The sequence below is a fragment of the Anomaloglossus baeobatrachus genome, chromosome 3, assembly GCF_048569485.1.
Source record: "Anomaloglossus baeobatrachus isolate aAnoBae1 chromosome 3, aAnoBae1.hap1, whole genome shotgun sequence".
In the NCBI taxonomy this organism is placed as follows: domain Eukaryota; kingdom Metazoa; phylum Chordata; class Amphibia; order Anura; family Aromobatidae; genus Anomaloglossus; species Anomaloglossus baeobatrachus.
The window spans coordinates 662,575,496-662,602,567 of NC_134355.1; the positions used below are offsets into that span (position 1 = coordinate 662,575,496).

The 27,072-nt window shown below is 50.4% G+C and overlaps 2 protein-coding genes across 3 annotated transcripts in view; one reads left to right on the plus strand and one right to left on the minus strand.

Moving 5' to 3' along the window:
- The window catches only part of LOC142297006 (cytochrome P450 2K4-like), a 272,736-nt gene that overhangs the window by 117,525 nt on the left and 128,139 nt on the right, over window positions 1-27,072 (plus strand). The window lies entirely within an intron of this gene.
- LOC142297009 (cytochrome P450 2K1-like) overlaps window positions 9,946-27,072 on the minus strand; it is a 75,146-nt gene continuing 58,019 nt past the window's right edge. Inside the window, exons 7-10 of the mRNA XM_075341217.1 lie at window positions 26,875-27,016; window positions 25,672-25,856; window positions 15,017-15,158; window positions 9,946-11,290 (exon numbers count right to left, since the gene is read on the minus strand). Of these exons, the coding sequence (XP_075197332.1) occupies window positions 11,112-11,290; window positions 15,017-15,158; window positions 25,672-25,856; window positions 26,875-27,016 (648 nt within the window). The 3' untranslated portion in view covers window positions 9,946-11,111. The remainder of the gene's footprint in view (window positions 11,291-15,016; window positions 15,159-25,671; window positions 25,857-26,874; window positions 27,017-27,072) is intronic.

Below are 27,072 nucleotides of genomic sequence, written 5' to 3' on the forward strand. Positions count from 1 at the left end.
AAGGTGATTCTACACTGTGTGCAGAATTATTAGCCAACTTGTATTTTAGAGGGTTTTTATTATTGATCAACAACTATGTTCTCAATCAACCCAAAAGACTCATAAATGTCAAAGCTTAAGATTTTTGGAAGTTGAAGTAGTTTTTTTTTTTTAGGTTTGGCTATCTTAGGAGGATATCTGTTTGTGCAGGTAACTATTACTGTGCAGAATTATTAGGCAACTTAATAAAAAACAAATATATTCCCATCTCACTCGTTTATTTTCACCAGGTAAACCAATATAACTGCACAAAATTTAGAAATAAACATTTATGACATGCAAAAACAAAACCCCCAAAAATTAGTGACCAATATAGCCCCCTTTCTTTATGATGACACTCAGCAGCCTTCATAGATTCTGTCAGTTTCTTTATCTGTTTACCACAGCCTTCAGACACTGTTCCGAGAGGTGGACTGTTTTCCCTCTCTGTAGATCTCATATTTTATGAGGGACCACAGGTTCTCTATGGGGTTCAGATCAGGTGAACAATGGGGCCATGTCATCATTTTTTTCATCTTTTAGACCTTTAATGGCCAGCAATGCTGTGGAGTAGTTGGATGCATGTGATGGAGCATTGTCCTGCATGAAAATCATGTTTTTCTTGAACAATACCGACTTCTTCCTGTACCACTGCTTGAAGAACTTCTCTTCCAGAAACTGGTAGTAGGTCTGGGAGTTGAGCTTCACTCCATCCTCAACCCGAAAAGGTCCCACAAGTTGATCTTTGATGATACCAGCCCATACCAGTACCCCACCTCCAACTTGCTGGCGTCTGAGTCGGAGTGGAGCGCTCTGCCCTTTACTGATCAGCCTCTAGCCCATCAAGAGTTATTCTCAATTCATCAGTCCATAAAACCTTTGAAAAATCAGTCTTAATAAATTTTTTGGCCCAGTCTTGACGTTTTATCTTATGTTTCTTGTTCATATGGGGTCGTTTTTGAGCCTTCCTTACCTTGGCCATGTCCCTGAGTATGGCACACCTTGTGCTTTTTGATACTCCCGTAACGTTGCAGCTCTGAAATTTGGCCAAACTGGTGGCAAATAGCATCTTGGCAGCTTCACGCTTGATTTTCATCAATTCATGGGAAGTTATTTTGTGCCTTTTTTGCCCAACACGCTTCTTGCGACCCTGTTGGCTATTTGCCATGAAACACTTGATTGTTCGGTGATCACGCTTCAAAAGTTTGGCAATTTCAAGACTGCTGCATCCCTCTGCAAGACATCTCACAATTTTGGACTTTTCAGAACCCGTCAAAACTCTCTTCTGATCCATTTTACCAAAGGAAAGGAAGTTGCCTAATAATTAAACACACCTTATATAGGGTGCTGATGTCATTACACCGCACCCCTCCTCATTACAGAGATGCACATCAGCTGATTTACTTGATTGGTAGTTGGCTCTCAGCCTATACAGCCTGGAGTAGGACAACATGTATAAAAAGTATCATGTGATCAAAATACTCATCTGCCTAATAATTCTGCACACAATGTATTATTGAGCATATTATTTAAATGGAACAATACAGCAGGTATTCGCCCTATATAATGGCACTAGAATGCTGATTAAAATGACGCCTTTAGTTCAGAAATCTGAGGCTTGATTGCAGAATAATCCTTTTTCAAACCTTCAGAAATTTTGTCCGTCATTCAATGGCTAGAGCATCGAAGCGGGACTTTGTGGGTCGGGTCCTCTGTGATGATTTCTTCTCCTGCAATGCCTCCTTGTCTTCATATAAATTGTGTGCCACAGCTGACATCACTCCTGTTGGTGGTGTGTGCGCATTGCTATTGGGAGGTTGCGCCATTTTACTGAAGACACTGTGGAGATGACTTAGTGGTGGAGGAGGCGCATTCGCTGCTAAAAGAAAAAAGCAATCTGCGCATGCACTGCAACTTATATTTGTCTCCACAATGTCTTACATAAAATGGCATCAAAGATTGTGGTTCATGTATGCCCTGATTCTGGTGATATGTTATGAAGACATAATCACAATAGCAATGCGTTCGTGGTGATGGCGGCTGAAGACAAGGAGGTAAGGCAGAAGGAGGAGTTATTAGAGGACCCAACCCCCAAAATTCTTTCCTGATGTTAAGCTATTGCACCAATGACATAATTTCTGAAGGATTAAACAAGGATTATTTTGCAATTAAAGCTCGGATTTCTCAACTAAACATTTTGTTTTAGTCAGTATCCTAACACCATTATGGCACTTTCTCTAGTTTATAGGGCAAAAACCTCATGGTTGGTTCCCTTTAAATAATTGAAAAAACAAGCAAACAATTGAATGAGGTCTTTGATTTAGATCATCCCAATTTGTTAGGAGACTCCATTGACAATTAACTGATTGGAAACCGTCCACCTTCAGAGACTCTGAACAATGAGATGTGATCTGGGTTACCGTATCTGTACAGGAATTTTCTATTTGTGACGGGTTTTGTAGAACAGAGTAGGATTTGGCAGTTATTTCTTGTCTTGGGCGTCTATACTTTTGAGTCTAATCTGAAGCTCTAAAAAGCTTCTCCTTTTATGAATAAAGTGTGATTCCCCCCCCCCAATAAGTTACAAGTAGACCTTCTTAAGCCCCTCCATAAATTTTAGATCGGTGTCAGCTATCTTTCCCGATACTCCTATACAGAAGAGTGGTCAGCTGGCCAAGTGCTTCTGTGTTCTCTATGAGAGAGCCCCTGACTGACTCTTCTGGCAGCAGATTATTTCTTTAGAACATAATGATCGGCTGTCCGAAACCTAACATGTCGGATCCCTCTGTCCCCCAAATTCATCTACTGGGAAAGACTCAGAAGTCCCCAATGCACATGACGTTGTCGGCAAAACCTGTCCATTTTGGCAGCTTCACTCAACACTAGTTTGGTGTGAATAGAAGCCTTTTGATAAGATGAGTTGTCCACTGAGATACTTGTAGAAAGATCAGTCAACAACTTACATGGCATTTATTCCATCTATCATAAGGGTTGCCACAGATCCTTCAAGATATCGAAGTGTAAATGTCTCTAGTCATCCATACTTTAGCTTTGGACCCAAATGCAAAATCTTTAACACCACCTGGAGTACTGTGTACAGTTCTGGGCGCCCCAATTCAAGAAAGACATCAATATATTGGAGCAAGTCCAGAGAACAACCACCAAAATGGTAGAAGGTCTGCAAACCATGTCATATGAAGAACAGCTAAAAGAATTAGGGATGTTTATGTCACGCCCCAGGGCAGCCAAGCTGCTCAGATCGGGGCGGTCCGTGGCTCGAGGGAACACGGATCCGGGGGCACTGTCAAGCAGTTTTTAAATAAAAGGAAAAATAATAAAAATAGTCCGACTACGCCACTCGCGGTGTGCGGCCAGGGACGGTATGGCCGCCGCTGCCGGTCCTTTCTGGGGATGATGGATGGGGCAGCATGAATGGTGAAGCCCTCCGCGAGTAGGGCTTTTCCCCAGGTGTAGGTAAGGGTTAACGTGGAGGTGCAGGGAAATAACTCAGTCCAGACAAGGGAGTGCAGTTTGGTCGCTTTACTTACTGCTGGGTTCGCACCCTGGGGACATGCTGGATCCCAGGTGCACCCGAGTCCTTTATCCCTGTGCCAACCAACCTGGTACCACTCTCCCACTTTTGCACTCTTGTGTGTGTGTGAGGGTCCTCCCTGGTGTGAAGCTCCTGGGGGCCCGTCTGGTGTCTGGGTCCTGCTGTGGGCAGCTTGGACTGTTTAAGGGAATATGTTCCGGTGCTCCCTTTGCTGCTGATGCCTCGGACGATAGTGGTGGTAGATGAGTCCTGGAAACCCACCAACATGGCAGAGTTAACAGATGGCTTGAAGTCCCGGTCTGTTTTGGGATCTTCACCCCGTGCGTGCAAAGTACTGGGATCCCTGGGTGTCGCCCATGGGGTTCCTCTGTCCCTTAAGCTTGTGCTCTCGCTCTCCAGCTACTTTATCCCCTAAGTGGCTGATGTTTCTCCTCAGGTCCTGGCGGTGTCTTTACTACTACTCCGTCGGTTTTCTTACACCTCACTTTCCTTTCAGTTGCCTTCCTCTTTCTCTGTGTCTCAAGATTCCTTTGTCTGTCTTGACACCTTTTCTGACAACTCTCTCTTCCTCCTTATGACTGCCCACTTCAGACTCCTCTCAACAACCTTCTCCTTCCTCTCTCTTTAACCAACTAACTGACTCCTCCCGCTGTCTACCCACACTCCCCCAGGCCACTCTCTGCTCCCCCAGATGGCTGCCTGTTAGCTCACAGTGTCTAGCCCTGACACCTGGTTCTAAGTGTAAGTGTCCTGGTGTGCTGGTGTGTGTACTGACTGGCACAGTTATGTAGGACCCGAGCTGTTACAGTGATGTTACCTTGTTTTGTGACACCTGGTTCCGGCAGGGGCGTCACATTTAATTTGAAAAATAGAAGGTTGAGAGGTGACTTAATAGCGGTCTACAAATATATGAAAGGCAGTTGTCGCGGGCGGAGGAGGGGACGCTGCGCTCTCCCTCTGCTCGGGTCCGGCTGCCGCTGCTGCTGCGGCCGCTGCTGCTCGGTGGCTCGAGCGATGGGCCGGATCCCGGGGACTCGAGCGGCATTCATCGCCCGTGAGTGAAAAGGGGTTTGGTTTTGGGGATTTATTGTCCGTGACGCCACCCACGGCTGTGGTGATTGTGTGGACACCACCGCTGCTCTGTATGGGGATCCCGGGAGCGGTGACAGGGAGCAGCAGAGTTGTTATTTCTTCCCTCCGTGGGTAAGGGGGTTGGTTGTCCCGGGGCCCGGTGATGGGGTAGGGGTGGATGGCAGGCCGGGTGCGGGGCCTGGTGAGGTGCAGGGTCGCGGGGGCAGCACTGTGCCGTACGGCACGGTGGTACTCACTCAGCCTGAGACGTTGACACAGTTCTCGGTAAAACACACGGCTGGAAAGACGGTTCCCACGGACGGCTGCTGTTGCTTTTCCCCGGTAGTTAGCGGTGACTGTCTCTTTTCCCTGCACCAATGTTCAATGTTGGTAGTGATGGATTCCCACCGGTTACCCGCTCCCCGACTTGGATATGGGCCGGAGGAGCCCCTCTTTGCCCGCAGGCGCTGGCCCTGAGAAACTGGTGGCTTGGCGGTGGCGGTGTCTCTCCTTCATGGTTGGACTGTTGCCTTCAACTGGGACTTAGTTGTTTGGAGACCCGGAGGTCCCCTTCACTGATGGATTTGGCAAATTCACGGCGACTCCTAGCCTTGCCTGGATCCGAAAGGCCCCTGCCAATGGTGCTGGCTTCTCCTTGTATACCGGTCCGGTACCGCCGGGCCACCACCCGTCCACGGTCCTTTCGGCAACCTCCGATCAGCCTCTCCTGCAGACGGTCACCACCGTCTGCTAACCTTGCTGTCTCAGTCTGGGGCACACACCCGGACTCACTTCAGGCTGCTCTTTTACCACTCTCCTAGCTTCACTCTACCTCCTTTCACTTCCTCCTCCAAAACTTAACTGCCTGGTTTTCCCGCCTCCAGGACTGTGAACTCCTCGGTGGGCGGAGCCAACCGCCTGGCCCACCCCCTGGTGTGGACATCAGCCCCTGGAGGAAGGCAACAAGGATTTCTGGTCTAGCTTAGGTGTACCTAACCGGGGTGTAGGGTGTGTGATGTCATTACCTGTGACCCCTGGCTGGTCCAGGGCGTCACATTCCACCTTAGCAAAATGCAGACTGTCTGCGGGCTGCCCGTCCAACGCCGGTTTTATTTTTCTTTTTTTAAACTGTAAAAGATAAAAAACACATACAAGTATATTAACATCATCCCACAACGGGAGGCACTTTCCTTAAATGTTGCAAACGGTTTTAACGGTTGCGGCTTCCGCTCTCACCCACCAAAGTAACCTGGCCCTGATGCTGCCCCTAAGAAAACAGGCAGCACCCCTTGACCCCAGTCCTGCACCAAGTTACCCGAGCGGGATCTGTCCTTTCCAGGGGACCCACGTCAATGGGGAGCCCCTGGAACCCCCAGAGGGTAGCCACCGGTTCTGGTGGTGGCTGGGCCCCAGCCTGCTCCACTGCGGGCCCTCCCTCCAATCTGCCTCTCCGGAGGCGGCAACGGTGGAAGCTGCAACAAACATTATTTACATTCCACTAACGTTTGTGGTTGCCCTGCAAGTTCACGGGCTTGTCCGTAAGGAGTCCCTTACGCAACTTTAGATGGTCCCCACGGGGACAACGGTGCCGGCAACGGCCGGTTCAATCAGCAGGCTAGACAATCAGGTTAACTTCGGTTAATCATTTTCATTTTCAAAACTTGCACAACTTAAAACTTTCAACACACAGGTGGTCCCAACGGGGACTGTGACAATGGTGCTCCGCTGCCCCTACTCCGATTCTTCAGCTGAGGCGGATCCATCCTCCACCAGCATATCAAACATGCACTGACATGCCTGCTGTGACAGGGGTGCCCGGTACCCATTTCCACCGGTACGCGGGGTGTAGAAAACTACTGGGTCTCCTTCATAGCGGGGACACTCACTTGCCCCCTCAAACTCAGCAGTGGGCCCGGGGCCTGGGCCGGAGTCATCATCAATTATTCCTGCGTCAGGCGGGTTGCCGCCAGCTGCCGCAGCCTCCTGGCCTCCAGCATCCAGCACATCAGATCCTTCTGCAGTAGCACGGGGCAGCAGGTCAGGCGAAACACTGAGGCGCCCCATAAGTAACGGCAAGGGTGATGCATAGGTCAAGACTAGGACGGGCCCTTCAGCCGCAGCGGCCGGTCTTGGTAGGTCATAGGGACGTGGGTCACCAGTCGACTCTGTTACATCTATTCCCCCCCCATACATCGGGGCAGTTGCAATCAGCATCTCCACCTCGTTGGTCCACTGCTCCATCATCCGGAAGATCTGATCCTGCTGACGTTGGTGGAATTTGATCACCCGGGCCTTCATCCATGCCACGGTCTCAGGCTTGGGGTCTGGCGCAATCACTGCCGGGACTTCTGGCACAATTTTGTTAAGGGGCCGCGGTCCTAGCGGTTCCCCCGGGAGTAATTCAGGGACGTCCTGGGCGTCTGCAGCCGGTTGGTCCACCGGGGCGGATTGGCAGGGTATCGCTACCGGTTGGGCAGGTAGCGGGCCTAGTGGCGGAGCGGCAGCAGCTAACACGGGTAGCAGGGAGAGAGGCAGGGTGAGCGGAGGCAGGCCGGGCTCCTCAGCTTCAATGGCCAATTCCTCCGGAATACAGGGGCGTGGGTCTCTTACCCGCTCCTCCAAGTCCTCTTCCACCTCGCGTCTCCACATAGCAACCACTACGTCCGCCATGTCGATCTCCCACTCCTCTAAGAGGAGCTGCATATGGGCTTGCAGACAGTTATTCAACGGGGCAGTCCGGTCTCTCAGCCACATCGCCGTGCCGGGTGCCGGAGCGTCCTCGTTGGCGGTCGGACTGTGCATCTTGGCAATCGAACCTTCCAGGAACCCAGTATTGCTGCAGAGTCCTGGCGTCTCTTCTTTTATAGCCACGGCTACATGCGACCAGTCGCCATTTCGTCCCCCTTAGCCTCTTTTCAGCTCCTCCTCTATCAGAGAGGGATTTTGGCCTTCGCGCCTCCACTACTCGAGAAGACGATCGAGCGGGAACTTTTCGCGCCAAAGATGGCGGCTTCTGAAATTTTCTGGCCGGACACCTCCGGCGGTAACAAGGCGCACCTCTACCAGACGGCAGAGCGGTAAGATCCTGTTCGTGACGCCAAGTTGTCGCGGGCGGAGGAGAGGACGCTGCGCTCTCCCTCTGCTCGGGTCCGGCTGCCGCTGCTGCGGCCGCTGCTGCTCGGTGGCTCGAGCGATGGGCCGGATCCCAGGGACTCGAGCGGCGTTCCTCGCCCGTGAGTGAAAAGGGGTTTAATTTTGGGGATTTATTGTCCGTGACGCCACCCACGGCTGTGGTGATTGTGTGGACACCACCGCTGCTCTGTATGGGGATCCCGGGAGCGGTGACAGGGAGCAGCAGAGTTGTTATTTCTTCCCTCCATGGGTAGGGGGGTTGGTTGTCCCGGGGCCCGGTGATGGGGTAGGGGTGGATGGCAGGCCAGGTGCGGGGCCTGGTGAGGTGCAGGGTCGCGGGGGCAGCGCTGTGCCGTACGGCACGGTGGTACTCTCAGCCTGAGACGGTGACACAGTTCTCGGTAAAACACACGGCTTGAAAGACGGTTCCCACGGACGGCTGCTGTTGCTTTTCCCCGGTAGTTAGCGGTGACTGTCTCTTTTCCCTGCACCTATGTTCAATGTTGGTAGCGATGGATTCCCACCGGTTACCCGCTCCCCGACTTGGATATGGGCCGGAGGAGCCCCTCTTTGCCCGTAGGCGCTGGCCCTGAGAAACTGGTGCCTTGGCGGTGGCGGTGTCTCTCCACGGTTGGACTGTTGCCTTCAATTGGGACTTAGTTGTTTGGAGACCCGGAGGTCCCCTTCACTGACGGATTTGGCAAATTCACGGCGACTCCTAGCCTTGTCGGGATCCGAAAGGCCCCTGCCAATGGTGCTGGCTTCTCCTTGTATACCGGTCCGGTACCGCCGGGCCACCACCCGTCCACGGTCCTTTCGGCAACCTCCGATCAGCCTCTCCTGCAGACGGTAACCACCGTCTGCTAATCTTGCTGTCTCAGTCCGGGGCACACACCCGGACTCACTTCAGGCTGCTCTTTTACCACTCTCCTAGCTTCACTCTACCTCCTTTCACTTCCTCCTCCAAAACTTAACTGCCTGGTTTTCCCGCCTCCAGGACTGTGAACTCCTCGGTGGGCGGAGCCAACCGCCTGGCCCACCCCCTGGTGTGGACATCAGCCCCTGGAGGAAGGAAACAAGGATTTCTGGTCTAGCTTAGGTGTACCTAACCGGGGTGTAGGGTGTGTGATGTCTTTACCTGTGACCCCTGGCTGGTCCAGGGCGTCACACAGTCACATTAGCACAAGGAAGTACAAGAAGCAATGGGATAAAACTTAAATGAAAGAGAATCAGATTAGACATTAGGAAAAATTTTCTGACAGTGAGAGCAGTCAGGGAGTGGAATAGGCTACCATGGGAGGTAGTGAGGGCAGTCAGAGAGTGGAACAGACTACCACGGCAGGTAGTGAGGGCAGTCAGAGAGTGGAACAGGCTACCACGGGAGGTAGTGAGGGCAGTCAGAGAGTGGAACAGGCTACCACGGCAGGTAGTGAGGGCAGTCAGAGAGTGGAACAGGCTACCACGGGAGGTAGTGAGGGCAGTCAGAGAGTGGAGCAGGCTACCACGGCAGGTAGTGAGGGCAGTCAGAGAGTGGAACAGGCTACCACGGCAGGTAGTGAGGGCAGTCAGAGAGTGGAACAGGCTTCCACGGCAGGTAGTGAGGGCAGTCAGAAAGTGGAACAGACTACCAAAGGAGGTAGGGAGGGCCGTCAGAGAGTGGAACAGGAAACCACGGGAGGTAGTGAGCTTTCCATGAATGGAAATCTTCAAGCGTAAACTAGATAAACATATAGCTGGGATGTTTTAGGAAAGCTTGCACTTGCAGGGTGTTGTACCCGATGGCCCTTTAGGTCCCTTCCAACTCTACCATTCCTTATGATTCTATGATTCTAACATGGCCCCCACCTACAACGTGACATTGAAAATATGTGTCTTCTTAATTGGCAAAAGGGTCATTGGCAGAGGTGAGCGGGCTCGTGGAACCTCAGGCTCTGCAGGCTCAGCCGGAGTTTCATGAAAGTTCAGTTCTGGAACCGGACTTGACCCAAACCTCATTGAAAGGCATTAATTGGGCAGTTTGAGTCTTCGCCCACATGCAACCAGCCATTAAAAGAGCACTTCCGGAGGAGGCAGTACGGGGTTTTATTTATTTTGTGCACACTAAATTTAATAATGCTGATTTTACCCCCCGTGCAAGCCATTCATCACTGCAAGCGACTCACACTAGGCTGAGCACCCAACATACCCGAGCATAGGAATGCTCGCTCGCATGGTCAGCATACATAAAGCATCCAAACTCCAACTTTTTTGTAAAGTCTATGTTTTATATGAACATCAAACTTAATAATATAAAATATTAGCTTTGTACCACTACAACTAAAGCCTTGGATGTAAAAGGGGCTTTACACGCAGCGATAGCGCTAGCGAGCATACCCGCCCCCGTCGTTTGTGCGTCACGGACAAATCGCTGCCCGTGGTGCACAATATCTTTAGGAGCCATCATGCGAACTTACCTGCCTAGCGACGTCGCTGTTGCCAGCGAACCGCCTCCTTTCTAAGGAGGCGGTTCGTGCGGCGTAACTAAGCGGCTGCCCAATAGAAGCGGAGGGGCGGAGATGAGCGTCCGTAACATCCCGCCCACCTCCTTCCTTCCTCATTGCCGGTGGACGCAGGTAAGCTGTAGTTTGTCGTTCCCGAGGTGTCACACGTAGCGATGTGTGCTGCCTCGGGAACAACAAACAACCTGCGTCCTCAACAATCAACGATTTTTTGAAAATGAATGACGTGTCAACGATGGACGATTTGGTGAGTATTTTCCATCGTTAACGACCGCTCGTCGGTGTCACATGCAATGACGTCGCTAACGATGCCAGATGTGCGTCACGGAATCCGTGACCCCGGTGATATATCATTAGATATATTGTTATGTGTAACGGGGCCTTAAGTCAACGCCAACGCTGTATAGCCATGGGCATATACAACTCAGGTTAACATTACAGGGCTACTACCATGTTTATATCAAAGTCAATAAAGGAGTGACTGAGATGGCCTAATTGGTGGCGTATGTCTTGCTTCTGCTAGCAGAAGTCATGTAGTTAGCAATTTTTTATGTGAATAGCGCCGTTAAGAGTGATAATAGGCAGACACTAAAGGGATGTATTTGATGATTGCAAGTGTAACAAGACCACATTTTAATGCTACTGGAGCCCAATAAATTCTTTGTTTTTAAAATTCATTTTTCATTTCATGACACAAGTAAAACACTCATTCATGAGAGGGCGGAGCCTGGCGCAAGAATGAAAAAACCCACTAAAACAGAGATTCCCTGTGTCATGCTCTGCCCCTCAGAATCCTCAACATGACACAATGTATCTGTTCCTTCATGCAAAAGTCCGTTTTATCTATGAGGTAACGCACAGATTTCATATGGTTTGGGGGCATTTGTAGACCCCACCCCAGGAATAAGGTCCAGTTTAGCCCCAGGTGGGGCCTGAAATGTGAAATTTTGCAACAATGTTGTGAAGAATATAAACAGCTCCATTTTGGCCAAGGTCTCACCAGCGCAACTTCTCTTACCTAAAAGTAAAACGGAAAAATATTACAACCATCATATTTAAAAAAGGTAAAAAACATTATAAGCAAAGTTAAACAAATTTTCAATATATTTTCCTTTTGAGTTCTTCGTCTTTCACTGTGTAAGTGGGGTGGTGCACCTTTTTCAACCCATATTTCCAGACAGGTGGTTTAATATACCCAAGCCAGATCCTATCTGTTCCCCAATTTTTTTGAGGCCTGGTTGGGTACATAAAGGTTCAAGCCATTAAGGATGCTTTACACCAGATGATCTATCGTACGATAGATCGTCGGGGGTCACGGTTTTTGTGACGCACATCCGGCATCGCTTGCGATGTCAGGCTGTGTGACACCTCCGAGCGACGCAGTATTGCTCAAAAATCGTGAGTCATGTACTCGTCGCTCGGTTTCATAATCTCGTTTAATTAAAATGGCGCCGGTTGCTCATCGTTCCCGGGGTAGCACACGCCGCTCCGTGTGACACCTCGGGAATGATGAGCAGCAGCTTACCTCCGTCCCACGGCTCCCGCCGGCTATGTGGAAGGAAGGAGGTGGGCGGGATGTTTACATCCCGCTCATCTCCGCCCCTCCGCTTCTATTGGCTGGCCGCCGCGTGACGTCTCTGTGACGCCGAACGTGATTCCTACTTCAGGAAATGGATGTTCGCCACCCTCAGGGACGTCGCACGGGAGGTAAGTACGTGTGACGGGGGTTAACGAGTTTGTGCGCCACGGGCAATCAATTGCCCCTGACGCACAAATAACGGGAGCGGGTAAGATCGATCGTGAAATTGCACGATCGGTCGTCCCGTGTAAAGCACCCTTTAGAGTTGTCGTCCATCCATTTTAGGTCACCTTGTCGCTTGTGGATGGCACCTCACATTTTTTTTTACAGGAATAGCACTAGAAAAATTTATATATTCATTGTTTGCAAAGCGCTCACACATACTAATGTATATGAAGTAAGTAGGTTGTCCATAATTCATACAATCCTTTCTTAAAACTTCCCCTTGGAATATAAAAGCACCAAATACTCCCCTTCTGTACTGGCATTGTTCCAGCAATGATGGAGCCAGCTCTCCCGAGGCTCCAGTGACATTGTTATGCCATGTGAGCCCTACAGGAAATTAGCAACCGCTACTTAGTTGCAGGGCTTGGACGACCAGGGGAGATTTGAATCCATTAGCAGCCACAGATTGGATGCAGGGCTCATCTGACATGATGTCACTGCATCCTCAGGAGACTTGGCGCTGATATTGTTGAAATTGTGCCGTTGCGAATGGTCAGTATGTAGTATATTGTAAAATTGGTAAAGACTAGGGATGATCGAATACCTCAAATATTCGGCTTCACAAATATTTGCTGAATAAATGAACTATTCGGGCTTCCCATAGACTTACATTGCGCATCGAATATTCGCATAGCGGCGACCTATTCGTCGAATATTCGCGAAGCCGAATATTTGAGGTATTCGATCATCCCTAGTAAAGACGAAAATTGGAAGAATCACTTAAATAGCAATGGGTTAATGAGATGAGTCTTCAAATTCTGTTAAATGCCATAATTTATTGTTCTTATCTAAACTGCACCCCAAGATATGTGTGACCCAAATAATCAGTTTTATATTGAAATGGAAGCTTGTTCAGCAGAAGTGATGAGCGAACTGTCCGGTGCTCGAGTGCCCGGTGCGCGTAATGAGCTTGAGTTCCCCATTGACTTCCATTATATTTGGTAAATGATTATCGGGCACCCAAGCAACGAAATACTCATTAGGTGTACCGAGGCCCCGATCACCGACCAGTTCACTCATCACTATTCTGACATTCACCTTGAGGTTGATTTTTTATTCTTGGATCATTGGTGCAATGGTTCTAGGTGCAACTGCAACCGGGTCTGAGGGACAGTACTTAAAAAGGTTAAACCAACCCTAAATAAGTGTAGCATTTTATTTTGATTGGCTATTAGATTATTCCAATTTATATTGGCTAGAGAGACTTATGTTCTTTGCTCCTGGGGTACGATTATGAAATATGCAATTAAACAAACAACGTCTTAATGCTATCGACTTTAGGTACCAATTGTTCTGTCATCTAGACCTGAAGAGGAGCCCGAGAGAGAGAGGCCATGGTAAGTATGTACGTCTTCTCTGGGGTCAGAACAATTTATTTTATTGTTTCTAAGGTATACATTTAGGGGGCTGGTCTGAGGTCTGAATTCATTTAGTGGCTTAGCCTTATGCAGTGTTTCCCAACATCAGTCCTCAAGAGCCACCAACAGACCATGTTTTCTATACTTCCTTAGTATTACCATGTGATGGAATTAGCACATTAGTACATGCCCTCATCATCTCCCGCCTCAATTACTGCAACCTCCTGCTCTCTGGTCTCCCTTCCAACACTCTTGCACCCCTCCAATCTATCCTGAACTCTGCAGCCTGCTTAATCCACCTCTCCCCTCGCTATTCCCTAGCCTCGCCACTCTGCTATTCCCTTCACTTGCACTTCCCCCATACTCTGGTATGCTTTACCCCAGCATATCAGACTCTCACCTACTGTGGAAACCTTCAAAAAGAACCTGAAGACCCACCTCTTCCGACAAGCCTACAAACTACAATAACCCTCAGTCCAGTACACCACTGCGCAACCAGCTCTGTCCTCACCTACTGTTTCCTCACCCATCCCCTAGGTGGAATTAGTGGCGTAACAATAATAATAATAATGATACTACTACTAATAATAATGACCTGAGCAATACTAAGCAAATTGTGAAAACATGAGGTATAAATTTAGGGGGCTTAGACCAATTTAGGTCTGAATCAATTTAGTGGCTTAGACTTATGCAGTGTTCTCCAACATAAGTCCTCAAGAGCCACCAACAGGGCCATGTTTTCCATACTTGCCTAGTATTACCATGTCATGGAATTATGACCTGTGCAATACTAAGGAAATTGTGAAAACGTGATCTGTTGGTGGCTCTTGAGGACTGGAGTTGGGAAACACTGGTCTAGGGTCGGAATTTATTTCCAGGCTTGATCTAAAATCTGTATTTATTCTTGAGAAGAATCTGGGCACACAGATATGGTCTGAGGCCTTAAATCTAGGTGCTTTAAATCTAAGTCCCCTGCCCCTAGTGTTATACTTATTCTCAGCTGTTTTCACTCTTTTTCACTGTCACTCCGAGGCGCCATCTTGTGCCCGGAACTTCTTACTGCCCGTAGTTACAGTAGTTACATCTCTGGTTCTCAATAAAATTCTATGAGAGCCAGAATGAGCCCAAAATGAGCTTTCATAGACTTGTATTGAGTTGTGACCACCGGTATGCTCCATGAAACACCAAAGCTGCCGGCAAGTCACAAATCACATGAGAACGACCAGAGCAACGCTGGAAAAATATGAAGATCCCAAAAGGTGAGCATAAGACGGGGCAGGGGACTTACATTTAAGCACCCCTACAGAGAGGTAATTTTGGAGTGGTGCTTTAAAGATGTTAAAAAAACATGTTGATGAATTGTTCTATATTTGCATCCATTAGAGATTCTGAATTTGCAAAAATAATAAAAAATACCCCAGAAAATGTCATTATGTGTAACTGTGGCCTAAGGAAACTATTTTATTTCAAATATTAAATGGTAGTCGGAGGTGTTTGATATAGATATTGTGTCGGGGCTCAGCAACTTCCAGTTATATCTCTGTATTGGCTTTTCTTCTGCTGACATCTGACCCACTATTACCTATTGAGAATGGTATGAAGGCTTCACTTTTCTTAAAATTTCCATTCGAGTCAAGAAAGTGTTCAGGATAAAACTCTTCAGGCTTCTCGAAGTAAGCTTTACCCTTCAGTACAGAGTGCAGCAATGGCATAACAATAGTGCCCTGGGAAACAAAGAGTTAAAGTCAATATATGTATACCTATTTCTTGCCTTTGAGATAGATAGATAGATAGATAGATAGATAGATAAATAGAAGGATAGATAGAGAGATACATACATACATACATACATACATGCTATCTATCTATATAGACAGATATTATCTATATATAGATAGATAGACAGTTACTATCTATCCATATATCTATCCCTCTATCTATCTATCTATCTATCTATCTATCTATCTATCTATCTATCCCTCTATCTATCTATCTATCTATCTATCTATCTATCTATCCCTCTATCTATCTATCTATCTATCTGTGACGCCCTGGGCAAGCCAGGGGTCACAGGTCATTACACCACCACACCCTACACCCCAGTTAGGCACACTAAAGCTAACCCAAAATCCTTGTTGCCTTCCTCCAGGAGCTGGTGTTCACACCAGGGGGTGGGCCAGGCGGTTGGCTCTGCCCATCGAGGAGTTCACAGCTCTGGAGGCGGGAAGAATCAGGCAGTTGAGTTTAGGAGGTGAAAGTGAAAGGAAGTGAAGTGGAGTGGCAAAGGAGGACAGAAAAGGGACAGTTTGTAAAGCCTGAAGTTGGTCCGGGTGTGTGCCCCGGGCCGAGTGACAGCAAGGTCAGCAGACAGCGGTGATAGTCCGCAGGGGTGACTGCTCGGGAGTTCCTGGAAGGACCGCGGACGGGTGGTGACCCGGCGGTCTGGAGCAGTGTACAAAGGACGGTCAGCACCAGGGCAGGGGCCTCTCGGACCCCGGCAAGGCTAGGAGTCGCCATAATTTGCCAAATCCGCCAGTGAAGGGGACGTAGATCCCCCAACAACCAAGTCCCGATTGAAGGCAACAGCCCAACCATTACAGTAGAGACACCGCCACCGCCAGGGCACCAGTTTCTAAGGGCCAGCGCCTGCGGGCAAAGAGTAGAGCTCCTCCGGTCCAGCTTGAAGCCGGGGAGCGGGTTACCGGTGGGAACCCATCGAAACCATCAACAACAAAGGTGCAGGAAAAGGGACATCACCGTCACCTACTAGGGAAGTAAGTGCAGCCTTCCGTGGGAACCATCTTTCCAGCCGTGTGGTTTACCGAGAACTGTGTCACCGTCTCAGGCTGAGTGAGTACCACCGTGCCGTACAGCGCTGCCCCCGCGTCCCTGCGCCCACCAGGCCCTGCATCTCCCACCTCATCACCGAGCCCCGGGATCACCAACCCCTACCCACGGAGGGGCAACACAACAACTCGCTGCTACACACCATCATTCCCGGGATCCCCATATAGAGCAGAGGTGGTGAAATCACCACAACCGTGGGTGGCGTCACGGACAATAGACTATATCCCAAAACCCAATCCCCTTTCACTCACGGGCGAGGAGCGCCGCTCGAGAACCCCCGGGATCCGGCCCACCACTCGAGCCACCACTGAGCAGCCGCAGCCGGACCCGAGCAGAGGGGTGAGCGCAGTGCTGACACCCTCCTCCCCGCCCGCGACAACTTGCCGTCACGAACAGGATCTTACCGCTCTGCCGTTGGGTAGAGGTGCGCCTTTTGACCGCCGGAGGTATCCGGCAGAAAAATTTCAGAAGCCGCCATCTTTGGCGCGAAAAGTCCCCGCTCGAGTGTCTTCTCGAGTAGCAGAGGCGCGAAGGCCAAGACCCCGCCCCGAAAGAGGAGTGGCTGAAGAGAAGCTAAGGGGGACGGAAACAAGATGTCTGCGCCCGACGGGGCCGCTGGAGGAGCGGCGGTCGCAGCCGCAGTGGCACCCGCGGATGGGAATGGGCCTGCCCAGGCCCCGGTCGCGCTAGCGGGAGGGGCCGCGGCCCCCGCACTCGCTCAGGTGATGCCGTTCTCCTTGCCCTATGCGCCCGCAGCTACCTGGCTACCGCAGTATGACGGGAAACCTGATGCTTTACAGTTCTTCTGGAAAAAGCTTAACCCGTTGCTAGAACTGTACCCCCTGACCGATAAGCAACGTGCGGCGGTAGTGCTGGGTCAGTTAGCCGGCGCGGCTGAGCAGGAGGCGGAGACCTGGGCCGAGGGGGACCGGCTCTCTGTAGCCGCCATCTTTGAGAAGCTACAGACTGCCTTTGAGACCCGGACTGAAGCTGAGCTGAGGATGCAGTTTTACCAGTACCGGCAACGGGCTGTGGATAGCATTCGGGACTATGCTTTACGTCTGCAGACCGCCCTCCGCACGCTAAAGCGGGTGAACCCTATCAATGAGGCGGATAGCAATAAGATGTTAGTAGAGCAATTTGTGCAGGGAATGAAATCCCCTGAGGATCGCAAACAACTCCGACTGTGGGCCCTAGAACACCCCGATGTGGACTTTGCTGTGTTAAAGGAACGGGCCATTAAAGCACTATAGCCCCCAGCTTCAGAAGTCCTGGAGCCAGCCCCGTGGCCCATCGAGACGGCCCCCGTTGTGGTGGCTCCTGCCTTACCAACCTCTCCAATACCTGCAGCCCCAAGCAGCACAGTGGAAGAACTGGCAGCCCAGGTCCATCGCATGGACGGAGACCTCGCCAAGATCCTTGCTGCACTACAACCTTTGACCCGATCTCAGCCTCCCGCACAGATACAGCTCGCTGACAGCCCCGAGGATGTCCCCTGGATGCAGCGGAGAAGTGCTAATAACCCGCGGAGCAGACCTCCAATCTGCTACAAGTGCCGTAAGCCTGGTCATTACTTCCGACAGTGCCCGTTAAACGAGCAACCCCTGGGGCCCCGGGCCAATCCTCAGGAGTAGAACATCGTGGCCCCCCGGACTGGCGGAACCGATATATCGGGGCCCGACCCATCATCCCCGTGGCTGTGGACGGCATACCGGTGATGGCCCTCTTGGACACTGGATCACAGGTAACCACCATACCATACACGTTGTACCAGCGGTATTGGGGAATAGACGAGCTGGCACCCCCAGATACTAGTATAACGCTAATTGCTGCTAATGGACTCCCATTGACCCAAGTGGGGTATAAACAAGTGGCTATGACAGTGGGGCAAGCTGAACTGCAACACCAGGGTATGATTGTGATCATGAATGAACCCAGTGATCATAACCCGAAGATAGTGCTGGGAACCAATGTGATGGAGCACTGCATGGCTGATGTGTTGACCCTATTGCAACAGCTGGCCGCCACAGCGGTGGGAAGCCGGCAGAGAGCTGTGCAGCATGAGATCCGGGCTCTGATGTACCGCCAGCATGTAAGCTCAACAGGAGGGGAGATTGGTGGAGTGAGAGTGATGGATGTTGCTCCGTTGACTGTGCCCCCTAGGAGTGAGATGATGATTTGGTGTAGGGCAGCAGTAGGGCCTCAGGGGCGTAACTACCCTGCCATGATGGAGCCCATACCCTCTGAGCACTGGCCCACTGTAATGGCCGCCCAAGGGGTGGTGGATGTAAAGAAGGGGAGAGTGCCTGTGAGGGTGTTGAACTGTTGGGAGGAAGAAGTCAGGCTTCCCCGGTATGCCACCATTGCCAAGCTGCTCACCCTGGATCCCCACACTATCCATGAAGCCAGTCCCTCAGTCCTCCCACCTACCACCAGCACTCCCCCGCCCCAAGGGGAGGTAAAGGAGTGGCACCAACAGCTACATGTAGGCACTGACGATACCCCTACACATCACAGGGCAGGGGTGTACAGGGTGGTGCAGGAGTATGAACAGGTTTTCAGTAAACATCCACTAGACTTTGGGCAGATCAAAGGGGTCCAACACCACATCCCCACCGGTGAACACCCCCCTATCAAAGAGAGGTATAGGCCTATTCCCCCTGCACATTACCAGTGTGCCAAAGATATGTTGAGGAATATGAAGGAGGCAGGGGTTATTCGGGACAGCTGTAGTCCCTGGGCCGCTCCGTTGGTACTGGTCAAGAAGAAGGATGGTACCATGCGGATGTGTGTGGACTACCGGAAGATTAATCAGATAACCCATAAAGATGCCTACCCACTGCCTCGTATTGAAGAGTCTTTGGCTGCACTGAGAACTGCAAATTACTTCTCTACCCTTGACCTCACCAGTGGATACTGGCAAGTGGCCGTGGCCCCGGAAGACCGGGAGAAAACCGCCTTCACCACCCCGATGGGGCTCTGTGAATTCAATAGTATGCCGTTCGGGCTGTGCAATGCCCCAGGAACCTTCCAACGGCTGATGGAGTGCTGTCTGGGACACCTAAACTTCGAGACCGTCCTATTGTACTTGGATGACGTGATTGTTTATTCCCAGACGTATGAAGCCCATCTGGAGCACCTGGCCGAGGTGTTCGCGTCCCTTGCCAAATACGGGATGAAATTGAAGCCCTCTAAGTGTCACCTGCTGAAACCCAGAGTGCAGTACCTGGGGCACGTGGTAAGTGCAGAAGGTGTTGCCCCCGACCCTGAGAAGATCACTGCCATCCAGAGCTGGCCAAGACCAACCACAGTGAGGGAAGCAAGGCAGTTTCTGGGCCTGGTGGGGTACTACCGGCGCTTTATCAAGGGGTACACGAAGATGGCTGCCCCCATGCAAGATCTCCTCGTGGGACAGACCAAAGGTGGTAGACCCATTGGAGCCCCACTGGTGTGGGAGGAAAAGCATGAGGAATCCTTTTGCCAGCTGAAGGCGGCCTTGACCGGAGAAGAGGTCCTGGCGTATCCTGATTATGGCTGCCCGTTCATCCTCTACACAGACGCCAGCAATGTGGGACTAGGAGCAGTCCTGTCCCAGGTCCAGGATGGGAAGGAGAAAGTGATTGCTTATGCTAGCCGGAAGCTTCGGCCAACTTAAAGGAATCCTGAGAACTACAGCTCCTTCAAGCTCGAGCTCCTGGCGTTGGTATGGGCTATCACGGAGCGGTTCCGACACTACTTGGCTGCAGCAAAATTCACCGCTTTCACGGACAACAATCCGTTGACTCACCTGGACACGGCCAAGTTGGGTGCGTTGGAGCAGCGGTGGGTGGCCCGGCTAGCCAACTATGATTTCACCATAAAGTACCGAGCTGGTCGTGTCAACATTAATGCTGATGCACTCTCCCGAATGCCCCATTTGTCAGAAGAAGGGTGCGAGGATGACGACCTCGAGGAGATTGAGTTGCCTGCATTTCACCAGCCACCCACTGAGAAGGTACAAGTACACCAACAATGGGTGGATCTGGACCCACGGCCCAGTCAAGAGTGGCAGGAAGCTCAAAACCAGGCGCCGGCTGTCCGCCTCGTCAAGACCCTGGTGGAACAAGGTGCTGTGGGAATGGACCCTGCCGCTCCAGCCGAAGCCCAGCGCTTGTGGAAGGAACGGAAACGGCTTTATCTACATCAAGGGAGGCTGTACCGTGAGCTGATCAACCCGAAGACCCATGAGAAAATCTGCCAGTTGGTTGTTCCTCAAGCTGATGTGGCTACTGTCTTGCGGGCATACCATGATGGTGCTGGGCACTTCGGGTGGAAGAAGCTGGAGATGCTGTTGAGGGAGCGGTTCTACTGGAGTGGGATGCGGGAGTCGGTAGAGGCCTGGTGCCGGGAGTGTGGTCCTTGCACACTGAGGAGGAAGGACGAGACCAGCCAGAGGGCGCCCCTACACCCGATCATCACACATCAGCCGCTGGAACTGGTCGCCCTAGACCATGTCAAGCTCACCCCCAGCCGAAGTGGGTACACCTACGCGTTGACCATCGTCGACCACTATTCAAGATTCATGGTGGTTGTCCCCGTCAAGGACCTAACTGGTCGAACTGCTGCTCGAGCGTTCCAGGCTTATTTCTGCCGACCACATGGATATCCAGAAAAGGTGCTTACTGACCAAGGACCAGCTTTTGAAGCGGAGGTGTTCCACGAGTTCTGCCAGTTGTACGGCTGTAAGAAGATCCGGACCACCCCTTACCATGCCCAGACCCACGGCATGTGTGAGAAGATGAACCACTTAGTCCTGGGACTCCTCAAGACGTTACCGCTGGAAGAGCGGAACCTGTGGCCGGAAAAGCTACCCGATTTGGTCGATATGTACAACAATATCCCGTCCAGCTCGACAAAGTGCACCCCAGCATATCTGATGAGGGCCCGGCCTGGCCGCCTGCCGGTGGACCTAGAGATGGGGTTGGAGGCCCCAGAAGCACTCCCTTCGACAGCTGAATGGGAAACTCGGCGGAGAGCACAATACCGGCAGATTCAGGAGTATGTGGAGAAGAACCTAAGTAGAAGTCGAGAACAGCAGGAGCAGCGATTCAATAAGAAAGCGTCTGCGGATCCCCTTCCAGCCTGGAGATGTGGTGTTAAAGCGGAAGAGGAAGACCCACAAGCTGGATGACCAATGGGAACAAATCCCATACGTCATACAACCCACAGACTGGGAAGATGGAAAGGCCTACCAGATCAGTCGTGACCAAGGGGGCACTCTGGCCACGGTTTCCCGGGACCATCTGAAAAGGTGCCCATTGGCATTGAGGGCGGCGGCTGAAGTACCAGTTACTCCACCAGCAGAGAAGGCAAAAGAGGTGATCCACACTGTAATGGGTGACTTCCCAGCAGACTGACCTACACAGAATGGCGCGGTGATTCTTCCAGTGATACTTGTCCCACAACCTGTGGATGAAGAAGTGGTAGAAGCGGTCAACTGTGAGCCAGAACCAGTGCCAGTGCCCAGGGATGAACCTGTGCCCAGCTCCCCTATGCCTCCGCCTGCCCCACACGATAGCAGGGAGGAGGAACCAGTTGTTCCCTCTGCCCCACTGCATAGCCCCACTGACACTGGACCCCGGAGGTCTACCCGTCCCAACCTAGGTAGACCCCCACTTAGGTACAGGGAGACCGTCCTTTAAGGAGGGGGGGTCAGTAAGTCTGAGTTGTTTGTTTGTTTGAAGATGATGAAAAATGATGATTACCGAAGTTTCACCTGATTGTCTAAACAGTGATTAAGAGAAAACCGGCCGTTGCCGGCACCGTTGTCCCCGAGGGGACAGTTTAAAAAGTTTGCATGAGGAACTGCTCATGGACAAGCCCGTGAACTTGCAGGGCAACCACAAACGTTACGTGGCATGTAAATAGTTGTTTACCGTTACCGTTTTCTGCATTGCCGCCTCCGGAGAGGCAGGTTGGAGGGAGGGCCCGCAGTAGAGCCGGCTGGGGCCCAGCCACCACAGGAACCGGTGGCTACCCTCTGGAGGGGAAGGACAGATCCCGCTCGGATAACTTGTGCTGGACTTGGGTCAAGGGGTGCTGCCTGGGCTTTAGGGGCAGCTCAGGGCCAGGTTGCTTGGGTGGGAGAGAGCGGAAACCGTAACCGTAAACCGTTGCAACGTTTAAGTAAAGTGCCTCCCGTTATGGGAAGAATTATTAAAAGTGTATATATGTTACTGTTTTTACAATGTTATACCTTTTACAGAAAAATAAAACCGGTGTTGGACGGGCAGCCCGCGGACGGTCTGCATTTTGCTAAGGGGGAATGTGACGCCCTGGGCAAGCCAGGGGTCACAGGTCATTACACCACCACACCCTACACCCCAGTTAGGCACACCAAAGCTAACCCAAAATCCTTGTTGCCTTCCTCCAGGAGCTGGTGTTCACACCAGGGGGTGGGCCAGGCGGTTGGCTCCGCCCACCGAGGAGTTCACAGCTCTGGAGGCGGGAAGAATCAGGCAGTTGAGTTTAGGAGGTGAAAGTGAAAGGAAGTGAAGTGGAGTGGCAAAGGAGGACAGAAAAGGGACAGTTTGTAAAGCCTGAAGTTGGTCCGGGTGTGTGCCCCGGGCCGAGTGACAGCAAGGTCAGCAGACGGCGGTGATAGTCCGCAGGGGTGACTGCTCGGGAGTTCCTGGAAGGACCGCGGACGGGTGGTGACCCGGCAGTCTGGAGCAGTGTACAAAGGACGGTCAGCACCAGGGCAGGGGCCTCTCGGACCCCGGCAAGGCTAGGAGTCGCCATAATTTGCCAAATCCGCCAGTGAAGGGGACGTAGATCCCCCAACAACCAAGTCCCGATTGAAGGCAACAGCCCAACCATTACAGTAGAGACACCGCCACCGCCAGGGCACCAGTTTCTAAGGGCCAGCGCCTGCGGGCAAAGAGTAGAGCTCCTCCGGTCCAGCTTGAAGCCGGGGAGCGGGTTACCGGTGGGAACCCATCGAAACCATCAACAACAAAGGTGCAGGAAAAGGGACATCACCGTCACCTACTGGGGAAGTAAGTGCAGCCGTCCGTGGGAAGCGTCTTTCCAGCCGTGTGGTTTACCGAGAACTGTGTCACCATCTCAGGCTGAGTGAGTACCACCGTGCCGCAAGGCACAGCGCTGCCCCCGTGTCCCTGCGCCCACCAGGCCCTGCATCTCCCACCTCATCACCGGGCCCCGGGATCACCAACCCCTACCCACGGAGGGGCAACACAACAACTCGCTGCTACACACCATCATTCCCGGGATCCCCATATAGAGCAGCGGTGGTGAAATCACCACAACCATGGGTGGCGTCACGGACAATAGACTATATCCCAAAACCCAATCCCCTTTCACTCACGGGCGAGGAGCGCCGCTTGAGAACCCCCGGGATCCGGCCCACCGCTCGAGCCACCACTGAGCAGCCGCAGCCGGACCCGAGCAGAGGGGTTAGCGCAGTGCTAACACCCTCCTCCCCGCCCGCGACATATCTATCATCTATCCCTCTATCTATCCCTCTATCTATCTATCTATCTATCTATCCCTCTATCTATCCCTCTATCTATCTATCTATCTATCCCTCTATCTATCTATCCATCTATCTATCCCTCTATCTATCCCTCTATCTATCCCTCTATCTATCCCTCTATCTATCCCTCTATCTATCTATCCCTCTATACCTCTATCTATCTATCTATCTATCCCTCTATCTATCTATCCCTCTATCTATCTATCTATCTATCTATCTATCTATCTATCTATCTATCCCTCTATCCATCTATCCCTCTATCTATCTATCCCTCTATCCATCTATCCCTCTATTTATCTATCTATCTATCCCTCTATCTATCCCTCCCTCTATCTATCCCTCTATCTATCTATCCCTCTATCCCTCTATCTATCTATCCCTCTATCTATCTATCTATCCCTCTATCTATCTATCCCTCTATCTATCTATCTATCTATCTATCCCTCTATCTATCTATCTATCCCTCTATCTATCTATCCCTCTATCTATTTATCCCTCTATCTATCTAAGTATAATATCTGTCTATATAGATAGATAGCGGGAGTGATAGATAGATAGATAGATAGATAGATAGATAGATAGATAGATAGATAGATATTATCTATATATCTATCCCTCTATCAATATTGACAGATACCATCTATCTACTATCCCTCTATCTATCTATATAGACAGATGGTATACTATCTATTTTTTTAAAAAATATCCACTGTTAAGGAGGTGTCACACACAACGACGACGAAAACGACATCGCTGCTAAGTCACCATTTTCTGTGACGTAGCAACGACCTCAACAGCGACGTCACTGTGTGACACATAACATCGATCAGACCCTTGCCACGAAATCGCTGCTCGCTCCTGAATGTTCCAGGTCATTTTTTGATCGCTGCTATCCTGCTGCGCCATGATTATAAGCTCAGCATCCTTGTGTTTGACACGGCAGCAGCGACGGTCACGATGACGCTGAAGGCAGTGACGTAGGACTGAAGGCAGAACAAGGGCGTGTTTTTGCGGTGTATTTTGCAACGCCCCCACGACTCCAATTGGTGGTTACAACAGCGTTCCGATGGGTACCTTGCCGAAGGCGTTACAGTGATTTCATTCTTTAAGTTCCATTCTTTGTTCCACGAAGTAGATTCTCTGTCTGGTGTCGCTAGTGTGTCGTTCTTTGTGGATCTGAATGAAATACAATGAATGAAAGCACTACTGCGTCTTCCTTTGTTTGGCACGGTCACCCAATCAGGCGCCGCTGTAGTGATCACCAATCGGAATAGAGGGGCGTGAAAAAAGGCAACACAAAGGCGCTGTAGCGATCACCAATCGGAGCAGAGGGGCGTGAAAAGAGGCACCGCAAAACATATCTAGGGGTAAACACCACGCCTCTATCAAGGTCTGAGTCGTCGCACAGCAACGCGTGTGACACCGCACAACGACCGTCGAGGTCACTATGATCGCTGCTCCGTCGCTGCTTAAAATTACATGTTTGACAGCTTACTGGCGATCATCTAAGGTCGCTGTTATGTCACAAGAAATGGTGACGTAACAGCGACGTCGTTGTCGTTGTGTGTGAACCCAGCTTTAGGCATTGATGCCCATGCTATATGTTAATAAAGAAGTCTAGGAATGTGTTAAAGTAAAATATTTCTTTAATTGCAATTCCCCCTACACATGTAAGGAAAGTTGAAAACACAACTCTCATGCGCCCCCTAGTGTTTGATATAGTAAATTTTACATTAGCATTTGCCATGTTATAGGTTGATTGAAGCTTTACAATAACAAATATAGGTATATACCGCACATATATCCATGTCATTATTGTATCTAGTATTTAGCACATAAGAAACACTTTTTTTTACCTTTGGTAGAAAGTATCCCCTGAATGTGACATCATGAGAGGCCACATGTAATACACTAGACGGGGCAATATCACCAAACCTCTGAACTTCATGTATGACGGCGTTTGTATACGGCATTTTTGTTCTATGTTCTACTTGAGGTTGAGCCGATCCAATCACGGCCTCAATTTCGTTATGGACTTTTTCTGTCGGAGAAAAGATAGTTATCTATTTTTTATTGATCATGAAGGACCAGGAGTTAATATGGAAAAATTCGTAAAAAGGAAGCAAAGTGGTAGATTTTTTTATTCATTTTATGCAGTGGATATTATTGACCATTTTATGAGAAAAACTTCACAGATCACAGAAAGTAAAAGTAGTGTCAAAAGAAAAAGGGCAATTGTGCAGCCAGGACCTGAGGAAGCACCGGTGGGTGCGAAACGTATGTTGTCCTTGTTTAACCTGCATCTGATTGCAGACCCATTTTACCCGGCATGAAATAGAGAACGTTTTTTTACACGTGGAGTGCCACTCTGTTTTCTTCTGCTCTGGATGAAGTTAGTAAAAGTAACTACTACCTGTCACGATCATGTTTATTTCTTCTGTTGCCGAGTTGTCATTGGTGCCTGTTCTGGCGGTTGGTGTTTTCCGGAGCGTGACCGGTGAGAGGAGCATATCCCTCTGTGCCTCGTTTCCAGGATCATGGCGACTTATGGTGTCATTTCCATCGGAGTGGTGCCACTTACAGTTCTGCTCTGCAGTGTGTTCGCTGGTCCCTGTAAGTTTGCCTGATTCTGCCCATCTACCTTATCTGCCTTCGCTGACTCCATCCGTCCTCCCTCTTTGACTCCCATCTTCCTGACTCCATCCGTCCTCCCTCTCTGACTCCCATTCTCCTGACTGCATCTGTCCTCTCTGACTCCCGTCCTCCCTCTCCAGCCCCTTCTCTGTTGTTCCGTCTTGTGTTCCCCCACTACCTACTCTCCTGGCTCCTGACCTCGGCTTGATACAGACTCTGGCATAGTTTTCCTCCAATCCTAGGGGACTAGCCATAAAGGCCGAGTACAATACCTGCTGAGCTCCTTGCACAATAGAAAAGAACCCGAGCACAAGAAACTGTGCCGACTGGTGTCCAGTGTATGTCTCTCCATATCGATATAATACCAGACAGCGACACTTTAAGAGAAATATGAATCAATAATAAATTATAATAAAATGTTCTACCTTGAATTTCTGGATATTTCATCATGAGCAGAAGACCCCATCTCAGGGTGGTGGATGTGGTCTCCATTCCAGCAACAAACAAATTATCCACCAAGGCAATCAGATTCTCATCATGGAAATACTCTGTGGACTCCGGTGTTCCCTTTATAATAGGAAATAATTAATCTTAAATCCATCCTCCTTCTTATAAATTATGAA